The sequence below is a fragment of the Columba livia genome, chromosome 35, assembly GCF_036013475.1.
Source record: "Columba livia isolate bColLiv1 breed racing homer chromosome 35, bColLiv1.pat.W.v2, whole genome shotgun sequence".
In the NCBI taxonomy this organism is placed as follows: domain Eukaryota; kingdom Metazoa; phylum Chordata; class Aves; order Columbiformes; family Columbidae; genus Columba; species Columba livia.
The window spans coordinates 319,244-336,012 of NC_088636.1; the positions used below are offsets into that span (position 1 = coordinate 319,244).

The window sequence follows — 16,769 nt, forward strand, 5'->3', positions numbered from 1 at the left end:
ATGGACCTGGAGAACATCCTTGTGTTGGACGTTGGTCACCGTGGACATGGAGAACCTCCCCATGTTGGACACTGCTCACCATGGACCTGGAGAACCTCCCCATGTTGGACGTTGGTCACCATGGAGCTCCAGGATCTTCTGAAGCAGCTTCTCCTGGTGCATCTCGGTCATTGTGGAGGTCCAGGAGCTCCTGGAGCCCCTTCTGCTGGTGGATGTTCATCCTCATCGCGGTCCCCGTGGACCTGGAGACCCCCGGTCACCATCGTCCCCCGTGCAGGTCAAGCTGGGCCTAAAGTCCCTGTTCTGATTGGTCACTGACCCTGGAGACCCTGCTCTGATTGGTCACTGATGCCCGAGCTCCGCCCCCTCATTAGCAGAGCCTCATTAAAGCTGCAGCTGCCACCAGAGGCCAGGGGGAATCATTGGGGACCCTGTAGGCGCCCCTATACTTTGGTCCCCAGCCCTATAGGGGACACTGGAGGTTCTCTGCACATCACTCCCCAGCCCTATAGGGGATACCCAGCCCTATAGGAGGCCTTATGCATCACTCCCCAGGCCTATAGGGGCCAGTGGGGCCTCCCAGCGGCGCAGCAGAGCCCGGCAGGGGTCGCTAGAGGGTTCCTATAGGGCTCCCGCGGCCGCCATAGGGCTCCTATAGGTGTTCCATAGGCTCCTATAGGTCCCTACGAGCGAGCGGCGGGGTGTCTCCCCGAACCACGTGACCCCAGTGGCTCCGCCCACCTCCCGTAGCCCTTTGATTCCCCCTCAGCGGACGGAACCATCGCAGCACCGCGGGGCGGGGGGGAAAAGCGGTTCCCCCCCTCCCCCCCCCCGCCCGGAAGTGGCACGCGCCGGCCGAGGTTATAAAAGGCGGGCGGGGGCAGCGGGGCCGCAGTCGCCACGTGGACGGGGAAGCGCAGGGGCCGCGATGGCGTCCAACGGTACGGGGGCAATTGTGGGGGGGTCCTAATGCCCCCCCATTAAACCGGGGGGGGGTCCCTAGTGCTCCCCTTAAACCGGGGGGGTGGGGGGGTCCCAACAGGCACCCCTCAACCCGGGAGACGGCGCTAAAACCGCGGTGGGGGGGACCCTAAAAGTGGGGGGGTGGCCCCGCGGGGTCCTAGTGCCCCCCCCCACAACCGCGATGCCGCTTGCGCTCGTTTCGTTTTTAAAGGATATTTTATTAAATTGAGCGGGTTTTTGTATTTATTCGCCAGCTTGGTAACCGTGTAACTGATGAATTTTGTGTTTGTTTGGGTTTTCTTTAAATTGGGGGGGGGGGGGCGGACAAAGCGCTGATGGCGCACAAAGCGGTGGAAGGGGGGAATTAAAACATAAACCTCTGGATTAATATATGAGAAGTTTATGGATTAAAGTGTAAGAAGCGCGATTTAGAGGGGAAAAAGGAAAGGGTGGTTTTTTGGGGGGGGTGTATTTAACGGGCCCGTTGGCGCCATTTTGTGCGGGGCGTTTCCCGCCGGCGCCATTTTGTGCGCGCGCGCGCTGCCGCAGTCCCACATCCGGGCACTTCCCGCCTTTTAAATCACACCCCCCCACACCCGCCCCCCCCCCCCACCCCGGGGCTATAAAATTAATGAAAGCCCCAAAAAATAACCCACTCCCCCAGGAAAAATTAACACTAGGCGTTAAAAAAGCGCCTCCCGGGGGGGGGCTGTGGGGTTTAAGAGCTTTATTGGCGCCTGAAACCCCCCCGGGGTCGTTGTGAGGGCGGCCGCTCCGTCCCGCCGCCATTTTGTGAGGGGCTCGGACCCCCTTTTGTTCGCATAAACCCTCAAACTCCCCCGTTTTTGTGCCTTAGTTCGGCTTTTCGGTGCCGAATAAACGATGTTGTTCGCTTCGGGACACAAAATCCTTTGTGTTCGTTGACACACGTAACGATTTTGGGGGTAAATTTCTGTCAGTTTGCTTTAAAAAGCGGCTGCTTCGCTATGGGGCGGGGGGGGGACCCCCTTTTATTACACAAATCTGAAGAAAAATCCTGTATTTCCATTTGTCTTTAAACGCACAACAGTTACATTCATCATTTAGGGGTGTTTTTAAGGGGGATTTTCCCTTTCAAAGTGGGTTTTTCGCTCCCTGAGAGGGATTAGGACCCGCAGCCCCAGTCTTGGCTCTTCCCCTGGTGAACTAAGTCACTGTATTGAGAATCTAACAGCGGTAATTTTAATACCAAGTAACTGGGGGTCGAACAGGGCTCTGCGTGCTCATTGAGCCAATTAACGGCAGGTTTGGATGTATTTGGGGTATTTACCCTCAGATTTGGGATTGTGAGAGGGATCAGTATTCACGTATTGCATCTGATTAACTAATAACGTCACGTATAGAGTTGGCAGCGCTGAATGTATAGGATACGTTTGCGTTTAATGTCTAATAACATCAAGTATAGAGTTGGCAGCACTGAATGTATAGGATACATTTGTGTTTAACGTCTAATTAATAACGTCGCGTATAGAGTTGGCAGCGCTGAATGTATAGGATACATTTACATTTAATCTCGTGTGTTGTGTCTGATTGATAATATGAACTAGAGAGTTGATAGCACTGAACGTATAGGATACATTTACGTTTAATGTCTAATCAATAACATCAAGTATAGAGTTGGCAGCACTGAATGTATAGGATACATTTGTGTTTAACGTCTAATTAATAACGTCACGTATAGAGTTGGCAGCGCTGAATGTATAGGATACATTTACATTTAATCTCGTGTGTTGTGTCTGATTAATAATATGAACTAGAGAGTTGATAGCACTGAATGTATAGGATACATTTACGTTTAATGTCTAATCAATAACATCAAGTATAGAGTTGACAGCACTGAATGTATAGGATACATTTGTGTTTAACGTCTAATTAATAACGTCACGTATAGAGTTGGCAGCGCTGAATGTATAGGATACATTTACATTTAATCTCGTGTGTTGTGTCTGATTAATAATATGAACTAGAGAGTTGATAGCACTGAATGTATAGGATACATTTACGTTTAATGTCTAATCAATAACATCAAGTATAGAGTTGACAGCACTGAATGTATAGGATACATTTGCATTTAATCTCCTGTGATGTGTCTAATTAATAATATGAAGTATAGAGTTGGCAGCGCTGAATGTATAGGATACATTTGCGTTTAGTGTCTAATAACATCAAGTATAGAGTTGACAGCACTGAATGTATAGGATACATTTGCATTTAACGTCTAATTAATAACATCAAGTCTAATTAATAACATCATGTATCGAGTTGATAGCACTGGATGTATAGGATACATTTGCGTTTAATGTCTAATTAATAACATCAAGTACAGAGTTGACAGCACTGAATGTATAGGATACATTTACGTTTAATGTCTAATTAATAACATCAAGTATAATAACATCATGTATAGAGTTGCTAGCACTGAACGTATAGGATACATTTGTGTTTAATGTCTGGTTAATAACATCAAGTCTAATTAATAACATCACATATAGAGTTGATAGCGCTGAACGTATAGGATGCATTTGTGTTTAATGTCTGATTAATAACATCAAGTGTAATTAATAACATCACGTATAGAGTTGGCAGCACTGAACGTATAGGATACATTTGCGTTTAATGTCTAATTAATAACATCACGTATAGAGTTGGCAGCACTGAACGTATAGGATACATTTGCGTTTAACGTCTAATTAATAACATCACGTATAGAGTTGGCAGCACTGAACGTATAGGATACATTTGCGTTTAACGTCTAATTAATAACATCACGTATAGAGTTGGCAGCACTGAACGTATAGGATGCATTTGCGTTTAATGTCTAATTAATAACATCACGTATAGAGTAGGCAGCACTGAACGTATAGGATACATTTGCGTTTAATGTCTGATTAATAACATCACGTATAGAGTTGGCAGCACTGAACGTAGAGGATACATTTGCATTTAATGTCTAATTAATAACATCACGTATAGAGTTGGCAGCACTGAACGTATAGGGTACATTTGCATTTAATGTCTAATAACATCACGTATAGAGTAGGCAGCACTGAACGTATAGGATTCATTTGCGTTTAATGTCTAATTAATAACATCACGTATAGAGTAGGCAGCACTGAACGTATAGGATACATTTGCGTTTAATGTCTAATTAATAACATCACGTATAGAGTTGGCAGCACTGAACGTATAGGATGCATTTGCATTTAATGTCTAATTAATAACATCACGTATAGAGCTGACAGCACTGAACGTATAGGATACATTTGTGTTTAATGTCTGATTAATAATATCAAGTGTAATAACATCACGTATAGAGTTGGCAGCACTGAACGTATAGGATACGTTTGCGTTTAATGTCTGGTTAATAACATCACGTATAGAGTTGGCAGCACTGAACGTATAGGATACATTTGCGTTTAATGTCTAATTAATAACATCACGTATAGAGTTGGTAGCACTGAACGTATAGGATGCATTTGCATTTAATGTCTAATTAATAACATCACGTATAGAGTTGGCAGCACTGAACGTATAGGATACATTTGCGTTTAACGTCTAATTAATAACATCAAGTATAGAGTTGGCAGCACTGAACGTAGAGGATACATTTGCATTTAATGTCTAATTAATAACATCACGTATAGAGTTGGCAGCACTGAACGTATAGGATACATTTGCATTTAATGTCTAATTAATAACATCACGTATAGAGCTGACAGCACTGAACGTATAGGATACCTTTGCGCTTATCGGTGTGATTAACGCCGTTTTGGGGCGTTTCTCCCCAGATTACAGCCAGACGGCGACGCAGAGGTACAGCCCCCCCCGCCCCCCCCTGTCCCCCACGCGGCGCCCTCGGCGCGGCTCTGACCGCGCCGGCGCTCCCGGCCCCGTTCGGCAGCTACGGCGCGTACCCGGCGCCGCCGGGGCAGGGCTACGGGCAGCAGGGCAGCCAGCCCTACGGGCAGCAGAGCTACGGCGCCTACGGCCAGAGCAGCGACGGCGCCTACGGCCAGAACAGCTACGGCTCCGGCTACGGGCAGAGCCAGAGCGGTGAGTGCGCGGCGCGCGTGGGCTCTATAGGGGAACGGAGCCACATCCATACGGGGACGGGCTCTATAGGGGAACGGAACCACATCCGTACGGGGACAGGCTCTATAGGGGAACGGAACCACATCCATACGGGGACGGGCTCTGTAGGGGAACGGAACCACATCCGTACGGGGACGGGCTCTATAGGGGAACGGAACCCCATCCATACGGGGACGGGCTCTATAGGGGAACGGAACCCCATCCATACGGGGACGGGCTCTATAGGGGAACGGAACCACATCCGTACGGGGACGGGCTCTATAGGGGAACGGAGCCCCATCCATACGGGGACGGGCTCTATAGGGGAACGGAACCCCATCCATACGGGGACGGGCTCTATAGGGGAACGGAACCCCATCCATACGGGGACGGGCTCTATAGGGGAACGGAGCCCCATCCATACGGGGACGGGCTCTATAGGGGAACGGAACCCCATCCGGACATGGCCGGGGCCTCTATAGGGGAACAGAACCCCATCCTGAGGGTGTTGGGCCCCGTTCCCAAGGGGTTTGGGGTGTTGGGTCCCGTTCCCAAGGGGTTTGGGGCGGTGGGCCCCGTTCCCAAGGGGTTTGGGTCCCGTTCCCAAGGGGTTTGGGGTGTTGGGTCCCGTTCCCAAGGGGTTTGGGGCGGTGGGCCCCGTTCCCAAGGGGTTTGGGTCCCGTTCCCAAGGGGTTTGGGGTGTTGGGTCCCGTTCCCAAGGGGTTTGGGGTGGTGGGCCCCGTTCCCAAGGGGTTTGGGTCCCGTTCCCAAGGGGTTTGGGGCGGTGGTCCCCGTTCCCAAGGGGTTTGGGGCGGTGGGCCCCGTTCCCAAGGGGTTTGGGGCGGTGGGCCCCGTTCCCAAGGGGTTTGGGTCCCGTTCCCAAGGGGTTTGGGGCGGTGGTCCCCGTTCCCAAGGGGTTTGGGGCGGTGGGCCCCGTTCCAAAGGGGTTTGGGGCGGTGGGCCCCGTTCCCAAGGGGTTTGGGTCCCGTTCCCAAGGGGTTTGGGGCGGTGGTCCCCATTCCCAAGGGGTTTGGGGCGGTGGGCCCCGTTCCCAAGGGGTTTGGGTCCCGTTCCCAAGGGGTTTGGGGCGGTGGGCCCCGTTCCCAAGGGGTTTGGGGCGGTGGGCCCCGTTCCCAAGGGGTTTGGGTCCCGTTCCCAAGGGGTTTGGGGTGTTGGGTCCCGTTCCCAAGGGGTTTGGGGTGTTGGGTCCCGTTCCCAAGGGGTTTGGGGCGGTGGCCCCTGTTCCCAAGGGGTTTGGGTCCCGTTCCCAAGGGGTTTGGGGCGGTGGGCCCCGTTCCCAAGGGGTTTGGGGCAGTGGGTCCTGTTCCCAAGGGGTTTGGGTCCCGTTCCCAAGGGGTTTGGGGCGGTGGGCCCCGTTCCCAAGGGTGGTGGGCCCCGTTCCCAAGGGGTTTGGGTCCCGTTCCCAAGGGGTTTGGGTCCCGTTCCCAAGGGGTTTGGGGCGGTGGGTCCCGTTCCCAAGGGGTTTGGGGCGGTGGGCCCCGTTCCCAAGGGGTTTGGGTCCCGTTCCCAAGGGGTTTGGGGTGGTGGGTCCCGTTCCCAAGGGGTTTGGGCCCCGTTCCCAAGGGGTTTGGGGCGGTGGGCCCCGTTCCCAAGGGGTTTGGGGCGGTGGGCCCCGTTCCCAAGGGGTTTGGGTCCCGTTCCCAAGGGGTTTGGGGTGGTGGGTCCCGTTCCCAAGGGGTTTGGGCCCCGTTCCCAAGGGGTTTGGGGCGGTGGGTCCCGTTCCCAAGGGGTTTGGGGCGGTGGGCCCCGTTCCAAAGGGCGGTGGGCCCCGTTCCCAAGGGGTTTGGGGCGGTGGGCCCCGTTCCCAAGGGGTTTGGGTCCCGTTCCCAAGGGGTTTGGGGCGGTGGGCCCCGTTCCCAAGGGGTTTGGGTCCCGTTCCCAAGGGGTTTGGGGCGGTGGGTCCCGTTCCCAAGGGGTTTGGGGTGTTGGTCCCCGTTCCTAAGGGGTTTGGGGCGGTGGGCCCCGTTCCCAAGGGGTTTGGGGCGGTGGGTCCCGTTCCCAAGGGGTTTGGGGTGTTGGTCCCCGTTCCCAAGGGGTTTGGGGCGGTGGGCCCCGTTCCCAAGGGGTTTGGGGCGGTGGGTCCTGTTCCCAAGGGGTTTGGGCCCCGTTCCCAAGGGGTTTGGGGCGGTGGGCCCCGTTCCCAAGGGGTTTGGGGCGGTGGGCCCCGTTCCCAAGGGGTTTGGGGCGGTGGGCCCCGTTCCCAAGGGGTTTGGGCCCCGTTCCCAAGGGGTTTGGGCCCCGTTCCCAAGGGGTTTGGGGCGGTGGGCCCCGTTCCCAAGGGGTTTGGGGCGGTGGCCCCTGTTCCCAAGGGGTTTGGGGCGGTGGGCCCCGTTCCCAAGGGGTTTGGGTCCCGTTCCCAAGGGGTTTGGGGCGGTGGGCCCCGTTCCCAAGGGGTTTGGGGTGTTGGTCCCCGTTCCCAAGGGGTTTGGGGCGGTGGGCCCCGTTCCCAAGGGGTTTGGGTCCCGTTCCCAAGGGGTTTGGGTCCCGTTCCCAAGGGGTTTGGGCCCCGTTCCCAAGGGGTTTGGGGCGGTGGGCCCCGTTCCCAAGGGGTTTGGGGCGGTGGGCCCCGTTCCCAAGGGGTTCCCGGTCCCGGCGCGGTTGGGGCCGTGTGTCCCGGTTTCTGAGGCCGTTTGTCCCGCAGGCTACAACACGCAGTCGGCGCCCCAGGGCTACGGCAGCGGCGGCTACGGCAGCGGGCAGAGCTCGCAGAGCTCCTACGGCCAACCCTCCTCCTACCCCAGCTACTCACAGCCGCCCACGGGGGGGGGCAGCTCCGGAAGGTACCCGGGGGGGGGCCTGGGGGGAGTTTGGGGGGTTTTGGGCGGGACGGAGCGTTCTGGGCGGGAACGGAGCGTTTGCGCGCTTTGCCGTTGCAGCAGCTACGGGAGCAGCTCGCAGAGCTCCAGCTACGGGCAGCCCCCCCCCAGCAGCGGCTACAGCCAGGGGGGGTACAGCGGGGGCCAGGGGGGGTACGGCCAGCAGGGCTACACCCCCAGCAGCAGCTACAGCCAGCAGGGCCAGTACAGCAGCAGCACCTGTGAGTGGCGGCCGCCCGAGGGGGTTTGGGGAACCCGAGGGGGTTTGGGGGGTCCCAGGGGCTTTGGGGTTGCTGAGGGGGTTTGGGGGGTCTTTGGGGGGTCCCCAGGGGCTTTGGGGGGTCCCGAGGGGCTTGGGAGAACCCAAGGGGGTTTGGGGGGTCCCCAGGGGCTTTGGGGTTGCTGATGGGGTTTGGGGGGTCTTTGGGGGGTCCTGAGGGGCTTTGGGGGGGTCCCAAGGGGCTTGGGGGAACCCAAGGGGTTTTGGGGGGGTCCCCAGGGGCTTTGGGGTTGCTGAGGGGCTTTGGGGGGGTCCCAAGGGGGTTGGGTGCTCCTTGAGGGGCTTTGGGGGGTCCCAAGGGGGTTGGGTGGTCATTGAGGGGTTTTGGGGGGGTCCCAAGGGGGTTGGGTGCTCCTTGAGGGGGTTTTGGGGGGTCCCAAGGGGGTTGGGTGGTCATTGAGGGGGCTTTGGGGTCTCCCGAGGGGCTTTGGGGGTGCTGAGGGGCTTTCGATGTGGTTTGGGGGGGTTTGGGCCGTTTCTGCCCGTTTCGAGGCCGTTTCTGCCCATTTGGGGGCCGTTTTGGGGCCGTTTCTGCCCATTTCGATGCTGTTTCTGCCTGTTTTAGGGCCTTTTGTGCCCATTTTGGGGCTGTTCGTGCCCGTTTTTGGGCCGTTTCTGCCCGGTTTGGGGCCATTTCTGCCCGGTTTGGGGCCGTTCGTCCCCATTTTTGGGCCGTTTGTGCCTGTTTCGGGGCCGTTTCTGCCCGTTTGGGGTCCATTTCTGCCCATTTTGGGGCCGTTTCTGCCCATTTCGAGGCTGTTTCTGCCCGTTTTTGGGCCGTTTCTGCCCATTTCGAGGCCGTTTTCTGCCCGTTTTGGGCTGTTTCTGCCCATTTCGGGGCCGTTTGTGCCCGTTTTTGGGCCGTTCGTGCCCGTTTTTTGGGCCGTTTCTGCCCGTTTTCGGGCCGTTTCTGCCCGTTTTGGGCTGTTTCTGCCATTTTTGGGCCGTTTGTGCCCGTTTTGGGGCCATTTGTGCCCGTTTCGAGGCTGTTTCTGCCTGTTTTTGGTCGTTTGTGCCCGTTTTTGGGTCGTTTCTGCCCATTTTGGGGCCGTTTTGGGGCCGTTTCTGCCCATTTTGAGGCCGTTTCTGCCCGTTTGGGGTCCATTTCTGCCCATTTTGGGGCCGTTTCTGCCCATTTCGAGGCAGTTTCTGCCCGTTTTTGGGCCGTTTCTGCCCGTTTTTGGGCCGTTTGTGCCCGTTTTGGGCCGTTTGTGCCCGTTCTGGGCCGTTCCGACCGGCGTGCGGTTCTCGTGCAGCCAACAGCTACGGGCAGGAGCAGCCGGCGCTGGGCGGCGGGTACCAGGACTCCAGCGGCGGTTACGGGCAGCAGGAGCGGAACCGCGGCCGCGGCGGCTACGGCCGGGGGGGCTACGAGCGGGGGGGCCGCGGCAGCCGGGGCGGCCGCGCAAACAACATGGGGTAGGTGTCCGGGGGGGGACGGCGCTTTGGGGCCAAAAACACGCGGTTTGGGGCCAAAAACCCGCCAGTCGGGGACGAAAACACACGGTTTGGGGTCGAGAAACCCACGGTTTTGGGGGGTCAGAAAGCCCCACAGTTTTGGGCTGAGAAACCCACGGTTTGGGGTCGGAAAACCCACAGTTTTGGGTTGAAAAACCTGTAGTTTTGGGTCAAAAAACGCACGGTTTTGGGTCAAAAAACCTCTAGTTTTGGGTCAAAAAAACACACAGTTTGGGGTCAGAAAACTCACACTTTTGGGTTGAAAAACCTCTGGTTTTGGGTCAAAAAACCGCACAGGTTTGGGTCAAAAAACTGCACAGTTTTGGGTTGAAAAACCTGTAGTTTTGGGTCAAACGCACGGTTTTGGGTCAAAAAACGCAGAGTTTTGGGTTGAAAAACCTCTAGTTTTGGGGTCGAAAAACGCAGTTTTGGGTCCAAAAAACGCAGAGTTTTGGGTCGAAAAACCTGTAGTTTTGGGTCAAAAAAACACAGTTTTGGGTCAAAAAGACGCAGAGTTTTGGTTCAAAAAGACGCACAGTTTTGGGTCAAAAAAAACGCACGGTTTTGGGTTGAAAAACCTCTAGTTTTGGGTCAAAAAGATGCAGAGTTTTGGGTCAAAAAAACGCACAGTTTTGGGTCTAAAAAACGCAGTTTTGGGTCAAAAAACCGCACAGTTTTGGGTCGAAAAACCTCTAGTTTGGGGTCAAAAAGACGCAGAGTTTTGGGGTCCAAAAACCCCCCGGTTTTGGGTCGACAAACCCACAGTTTGGGGCCGAGAAACCTGCAGTTTGGGGTCAAAAAGCCCACAGTTTTGGGTCAAAAACCAGCAGAGTTTTGGGTTGAGAAACTGAGAGTTTTGGGGTGTAAAACCTCACCGTTTTGGGTTGAAAAGCTGCAGTTTGGGGTCCAAACGGCTCCAGGGACCTGAAGGGCTGGAGGGGGTGCGGCCCAGGCGCCGCGTTTGAACCAAAATCGCCACAAACGCCCCCAAAACGCAACCGAGAGCGGGGGAGGGGGGGGGGGGTGTTGAACCCTCCCCAAAACGGGGGGGAAAACGGTGCTTTTTGGGCCAAAAGCCACACTCGGCACAGCTGGTTGTGACGGTCACCGGAGTCTCTGGTCGCCACGGCGTTTTTGGGGCCAAAAAGGAGGAAAACGGTGCATTTTGAGCAAAGTGCCAAAAACCACGCGGTTGGGCTTCAAGTTGACCATAAAAACGCCGGTTTTGGGCGTTTGGTGCGTGCGGCGCACGACACAAAGCGATGGGTCCGCGCCTCGCCCCCCCCTCCCCGTTTTGGGCCGAAAAAGGCGCTTTTTTGGGTCAACGGGAGGTGAGTATTGGGGGGGGGGGGGGGCGCGCCCTTTTTGGTGTTTTTTTTGGGGTGTTTTGAGGGTTTTTTGGGACCTTTTTGTCGTGCCTGTTAACAAACTGTGCGTTTTGTGTGCCGCAGGTGCGAAAGGCAGCGAAACCTGCCCAATGCGACGCTCTTTTTGGGTTAAAAAATGGCAAAAAAGGGGGCAAAGTGCAAAAATAAACACAAAGCCAAAGCGAGGATTAAAAATGTGAAGTTTGAGGGTTTGGGAAGCGACGCCGGGGGGAGGGGGGAGGGGGGGAAAATGAGGGGAAAACAGCCAAATTGGGGGTTTTTTGGGACATCCGGCGGCTGAGAGGAAGCGGCGGCGGCGGCTGGAGGAGGAAACTGCTCAAAAGCGCTCGTTTGGCCCCAAAAATAATAGGCAGGGTGATTAAAATGCAACGTGATTATCTTCCCGTTTATCTCCTCAGCGGTGGTGAGCGCGGTGGCTTCAATAAATTCGGTGGTAAGTGCCAAAAGTTGGGCGTTTGGACCCAAAAAACGCGCCGAGGTCAAAGTGTTTTTAACCCATTTCTCCCCCGTGAAGCACTTTTGGGCTGAAAAACCCCAAAATTGGGGTTTGTAGCGAGCGGCCGGAGGTGAAATATCCATCAAAACAAGGGGGGTAAACGGAAAACGCAAAGCGGCGCACAATGGGGTGAAAAACGCCCGAAACGGGACTCGCAGACAATGGTTTTTTGAGCGAAAATGGTGGTTTTTGAACGGAAATGGTGGTTTTTGAACGGAAATGGTGGTTTTTGAGGTAAAACGGGTGGTTTTGAGGCAAAATGGTTGCATGTGGTGGTGAAAACGGCTCGACAAAAGGTTTGGCGCCAAGTGCGGTCGTGGGGGAAAACGAGGTGAAAAAGGTGGATTTTGGGGTCTGGTGTGAAGCGCCGGTGAGCGGAGTTGGTGAAAATGGTGAAATGTGGGGGTTTGGCCCCAAAACGGGGGCGCGAGCCGACCCCGCACCCTCGTCGTGGGCGTTTTGAGGTGAAAAGGGAGCGTTTTGGGGACGAAACGCAAAGCGAAGCGGTGAAAGGCACGAGTTTGGCCAAAATGGTGATTTTTTCGCCCCAAAAAAGGGGCGCGGGTTGAAGAAAACGAGGCGCTTTTTGCCCCCCCCCCACTTTGGCCCTTTTTGGGGGGTGGGGGGGAGGGGCCGGGGGGTGAGACTAATTAGCTAACGAAGTAATTAACGCTCGGCCTTTTGCTTCTTGCATGTGCCGAAGGACCTCGGGACCAAGGGCTGCGGCACGATCCTGGTAACGAGCGCTAATTAATTAATGGGGCTAATTGGGGGGGGTAACTTGATTGGGGGTTAATGGGGGGAAGGGGCAGTTGGGGGGTAATGGGGGTTGATGGGGGGAGAGGTTTAATTTGGGGGGGTAATAAGGTGATTAATTGGGGTAATAAGATTAATCGGGGTTAATGAGGGGGGGAGAATTAATTGGGATAATGGGAAGATGAATTAGGGGCTAATGAGAGGATTCATTTGGGCTAATGAGGGGGGATTAATTAGGGGCTAACGAGGGGAGAGGATTAATGGGGCAGAAGGACTAATTGGGGGCTAATAGTAGTTAATTGGGGTTAATGGAGAAATGGATTAATAGGGGTAATGGGGGAGAAGATTGAATTGGGGGGCTCATGAGGGCTAATTGGGGTTTAATTAGGGTGATTAATTAGGGGCTCAGTGTTAACGAAGGGTTGATGAGCTCGTTAAGGCCAAAGGGCTCCGGGGGTGGGTTAATGAGGTCGGGCAGGGGGTTAAGGAGGGGGGGGCCGCTAATGAGCGCTAACGAGGCGGCGCTAACGAGCTGTTCCCGCAGGCGAGCAGGATAACTCGGACAACAACACCATCTTCGTGCAGGGCCTGGGCGAGAACGTCACCGTCGAGTCGGTGGCCGATTACTTCAAACAGATCGGCATCATCAAGGTGAGAGCCCAATTAACCCCCCCGCGGCGTTAACGAGGCGCTAACGAGGGGCTAACGAGCCTCCCCCCCTCAGACCAACAAGAAGACGGGGCAGCCCATGATCAACCTGTACACGGACCGCGAGACCGGGAAGCTGAAGGGGGAGGCGACCGTGTCCTTTGACGACCCCCCCCTCGGCCAAGGCCGCCATCGACTGGTTCGACGGTGAGACCCGAAACCCCCGCAATTCACCCCAAAACTTCCCTCCTCATCCACTGGTTTGACAGCCCAACCCCCCCCCCCATCAACTTGGTTCGACCCAAATTTGTCCCCCCCCCAACTTGACTTGGTTTGGTGCAACTCCCCCCTCACCATTGATTGGTTCAACCCCCTGAAATTCACCTCACAATGGCCCCCCCACACACAACTTGGTTCAACCCAACCCCCCCGCTCTACTTGATGTGATCCAACCCCCCCCCCTTCACTTGGTTTGATCCCCCAAGTATTGACTGGTTCAACAGACCCAAAACCCCCCGAATTCAGCCCAAACCCCCTAAAATTCACCCCAAAATGACCCCCCCACACAACTTGGTTCAACCCAACCCCCCCCCGCTCTACTTGATGTGATCCAACCCCCCCCCACCTTCACTTGGTTTGATCCCCCAAGTATTGACTGGTTCAACAGTGAGACCCAAAACCCCCTGAATTCAGCCCTAACCCCCTAAAATTCACCCCAAAATGACCCCCCCACACAACTTGGTTCGACCCAACCCCCCTGCTCTACTTGATGTGATCCAACCCCCCCCCCCCCCTTCACTTGGTTTGATCCCCCAAGTATTGACTGGTTCAACAGTGAGACCCAAAACCCCCTGAATTCAGCCCTAATCCCCTAAAATTCACCCCAAAATGACCCCCCACACAACTTGGTTCGACCCAACCCCCCCCGCTCTACTTGATGTGATCCAACCCCCCCCCCCTTCACTTGGTTTGATCCCCCAAGTATTGACTGGTTCAACAGACCCAAAACCCCCTGAATTCAGCCCTGAGCCCCTAAAATTCACCTCAAAATGACCCCCCCACACAAAATTGGTTCGATCCAACCCCCCCCTTCACTTGGTTTGATCCCCCAAGTATTGACTGGTTCAACAGACCCAAAGCCCCCCAAATTCAGCCCAAACCCCCTAAAATTCACCCCAAAATGACCCCACACACAACTTGGTTCAACCCAACCCCCCCGCTCTACTTGATGTGATCCAACCCCCCCCCCCCCTCACTTGGTTTGATCCCCCAAGTATTGACTGGTTCAACAGACCCAAAACCCCCTGAATTCAGCCCTAACCCCCTAAAATTCACCCCGAACCCCCTCGCTATCGACTTGGTTTGACCCAAAACACCCGTTCTATTGACTGGTTTGACGCTGAGACCCAAAACCCCCTGAATTTATCCCAAAATCCCCCTTTATCAACTGGTTTGACCCCCCCCAAATTCACCCCAACCCCCCCGCCATTAACATGGTTTGACCCCCAACTCCTCCACCACCAACTGGTTTGACAGACCCAAAACCTCCTGAATTCCCCCCAAACGCCCTCCTTTTGGGCTGAATCCGCTGCTTTTCAGGCAAGGAGTTCTCCGGGAACCCCATCAAGGTGTCGTTCGCCACCCGCCGCGCCGACTTCAACCGCGGGGGCGGCCGGGGCGGCCGCGGCAGGGGAGGTGAGACCCCAAAACTGCTGCATTTCACCCCAAAACTGCTGCACGTCACCCCAAAACCCCCTGTTCACCTCCCTGTTCACCTCCGTTTGTCCCCGTGCAGGCCCCATGGGCCGCGGCGGCTTCGGCGGCTCTGGCTCCGTGGCTCCGGCCGCGGGGGCTACTCGAGCGGGGGAGGGGGCCAGCAGCGCGCCGGCGACTGGAAGTGCCCCAACCCGTGAGTGGGAAAAACTGGGGTGGACTGGGAGGGGATTGGGATGGACTGGGAGGGATTGGGATGGACTGGGGGGGACTGGATATACTGGGATGGACTGGGAGGGGATTGGGATGGACTGGAGTACACTGGGGTGGACTGGGAGGGATTGGGATGGACTGGAGTACACTGGGGTGGACTGGGAGGGGATTGGGATGGACTCAGGGGGACTGGGATATACTGGGGTGGACTGGGAGAGGGGATTGGGGGGAGGGGGGGGTCACTGGTCCATACTGGGGGCAACTGGTGTCGCCGCCCCCAGGGCCTGTGAGAACATGAACTTCTCGTGGCGCAACGAGTGCAACCAGTGCAAGGCCCCCAAACCCGAGGGGCCCGGCGCCCCACACATGGGGGGCAAGTACCCCGGGGGGGCGGCCCCCGCGGAGCCAATCACATGGGTGAGAGACTGGGGGAGCTGGGGCGGGCTGGGGGGAGCTGGGATGGACTGGGGGGAACTGGGATGGACTGGGAGGGGACTGGGAGACCTGGGACGGATTGGGAGGGGATTGGGGTGAACTGGGACGGATTGGGAGGGGATTGGGGGGCACTGGAGGAACCGGGAGGGGGCTGGGCTAACGGGGATGGATTGAGGGGAACTGGGATGGACTGGGACGGGACTGGGAGGAACCGGGAGGGGACTGGGGGGAACTGGGATGATTGGGGGGAACTGGGAGGGACCGGTAGGGGACTGGGGGGAACTGGGATGGACTGGGAGGGCATCAGAGGGGAAGGGGGGCAATGGGAGCGGATGGGGGGATCTTGGGGGGACTGGGATATACTGGGAGGGCATCAGAGGGGACGGGGGGATCTGGGGGGGCACTGGGGTGAACTGGGGATAGTGCCCCCCGTGACCTCCCAACGCGGTGCTGGGCCGGCAGGTGGCGGTGGCGGCTTTGGCGAGGAGCGGCGCGGTGGCCGCGGCGGATTCGAGCGCGGCGGCTACCGGGGCGGCCGGGGCGGCGAGCGCGGCGGCTTCCGAGGGGGCCGGGGAGGCGACCGCGGCGGCTTCGGACCCGGGAAGATGGACTCCAGGTAACTGCGGGGGGTGTTCACTCTGGAGACTACTGACAACGGGACTGGGAAACTGCTCGGCGGGGAAAGGGGTGGGTTCCAGAGTTAATGCTGCATCGTAGATGTTGTCAGTAGGTTCCAGAGTTAACGCTGCGCTGTGTGTACTGTAGAGGTGATTAGTCGCAGAGTTACCACCACATTCTGTGCCCCATGGAGGTGCTGGAGGCTGTTAACTCTGGAGCCTACTGACAGAGCTCTTGGCAGTTCCCGTGGGGTGCTGCCATCGTTATGGCCCAGAGTGAACGCCGCGTTGCTGCTTCCTGCCTGCAGGCTGTTGAGACAGCGCGTTCACTCTGGGCCCTACTGACGGTCCCATTGCAAGCTCTGTCACCGTTAACTCTGGTCCCTACTGACAGCCACTGTTAACTCTGGTCCCTACCGACAGCCACTGTTAACTCTGGTCCCTACCGACGGCCACTGTTAACTCTGGTCCCTACCGACAGCCACTGTTAACTCTGGTCCCTGCCGACGGCCACTGTTAACTCTGGTCCCTGCCGACGGCCACTGTTAACTCTGGTCCCTACTGACAGCCACTGTTAACTCTGGTCCCTACCGATGGCCACTGTTAACTCTGGTCCCTACCGACGGCCACTGTTAACTCTGGCCCCTACTGACGCCTGTCCCTTCTCTCCCCAGGGGCGACCACCGGCAGGATCGCCGCGAGCGGCCCTACTGACCCCCCCCCCCGCACCCCCTCACGTTTTTTACTTGGGTCCCCTCTCCCCGGCCCCGCCCCCTGCGGGGTCCCCCCGCTTTTAACCCCCCTCCCCCTCCTGCCCCCATTAAAGTCTGTGGGACAACTCGGCCTGTCGCTGGG

At 56.5% G+C, this 16,769-nt stretch overlaps 1 protein-coding gene and 1 long non-coding RNA gene across 2 annotated transcripts; one reads left to right on the forward strand and one right to left on the reverse strand.

The window, feature by feature from the left end:
• Positions 1 to 288: 288 nt before the first annotated feature.
• FUS (FUS RNA binding protein) lies at positions 289 to 16,752 on the forward strand. The gene is given in 18 exon segments (XM_065044283.1): positions 289 to 941; positions 4,791 to 4,815; positions 4,904 to 5,055; positions 7,736 to 7,874; positions 7,974 to 8,131; positions 9,447 to 9,609; positions 11,435 to 11,469; positions 12,236 to 12,268; positions 12,833 to 12,939; positions 13,013 to 13,105; positions 13,107 to 13,143; positions 14,536 to 14,631; positions 14,732 to 14,767; positions 14,770 to 14,845; positions 15,144 to 15,255; positions 15,258 to 15,279; positions 15,760 to 15,913; positions 16,589 to 16,752. Coding segments are annotated over 18 exon segments (1,491 nt in total). The 5' UTR covers positions 289 to 928; the 3' UTR covers positions 16,629 to 16,752.
• On the reverse strand, positions 9,704 to 9,979 carry LOC135576939 (uncharacterized). The gene is made up of 2 exons (XR_010468586.1): positions 9,850 to 9,979; positions 9,704 to 9,805 (listed from the first exon to the last, which is right to left on the reverse strand). It is a non-coding gene; the product is annotated as an uncharacterized LOC135576939 (long non-coding RNA).
• Positions 16,753 to 16,769: the final 17 nt, after the last annotated feature.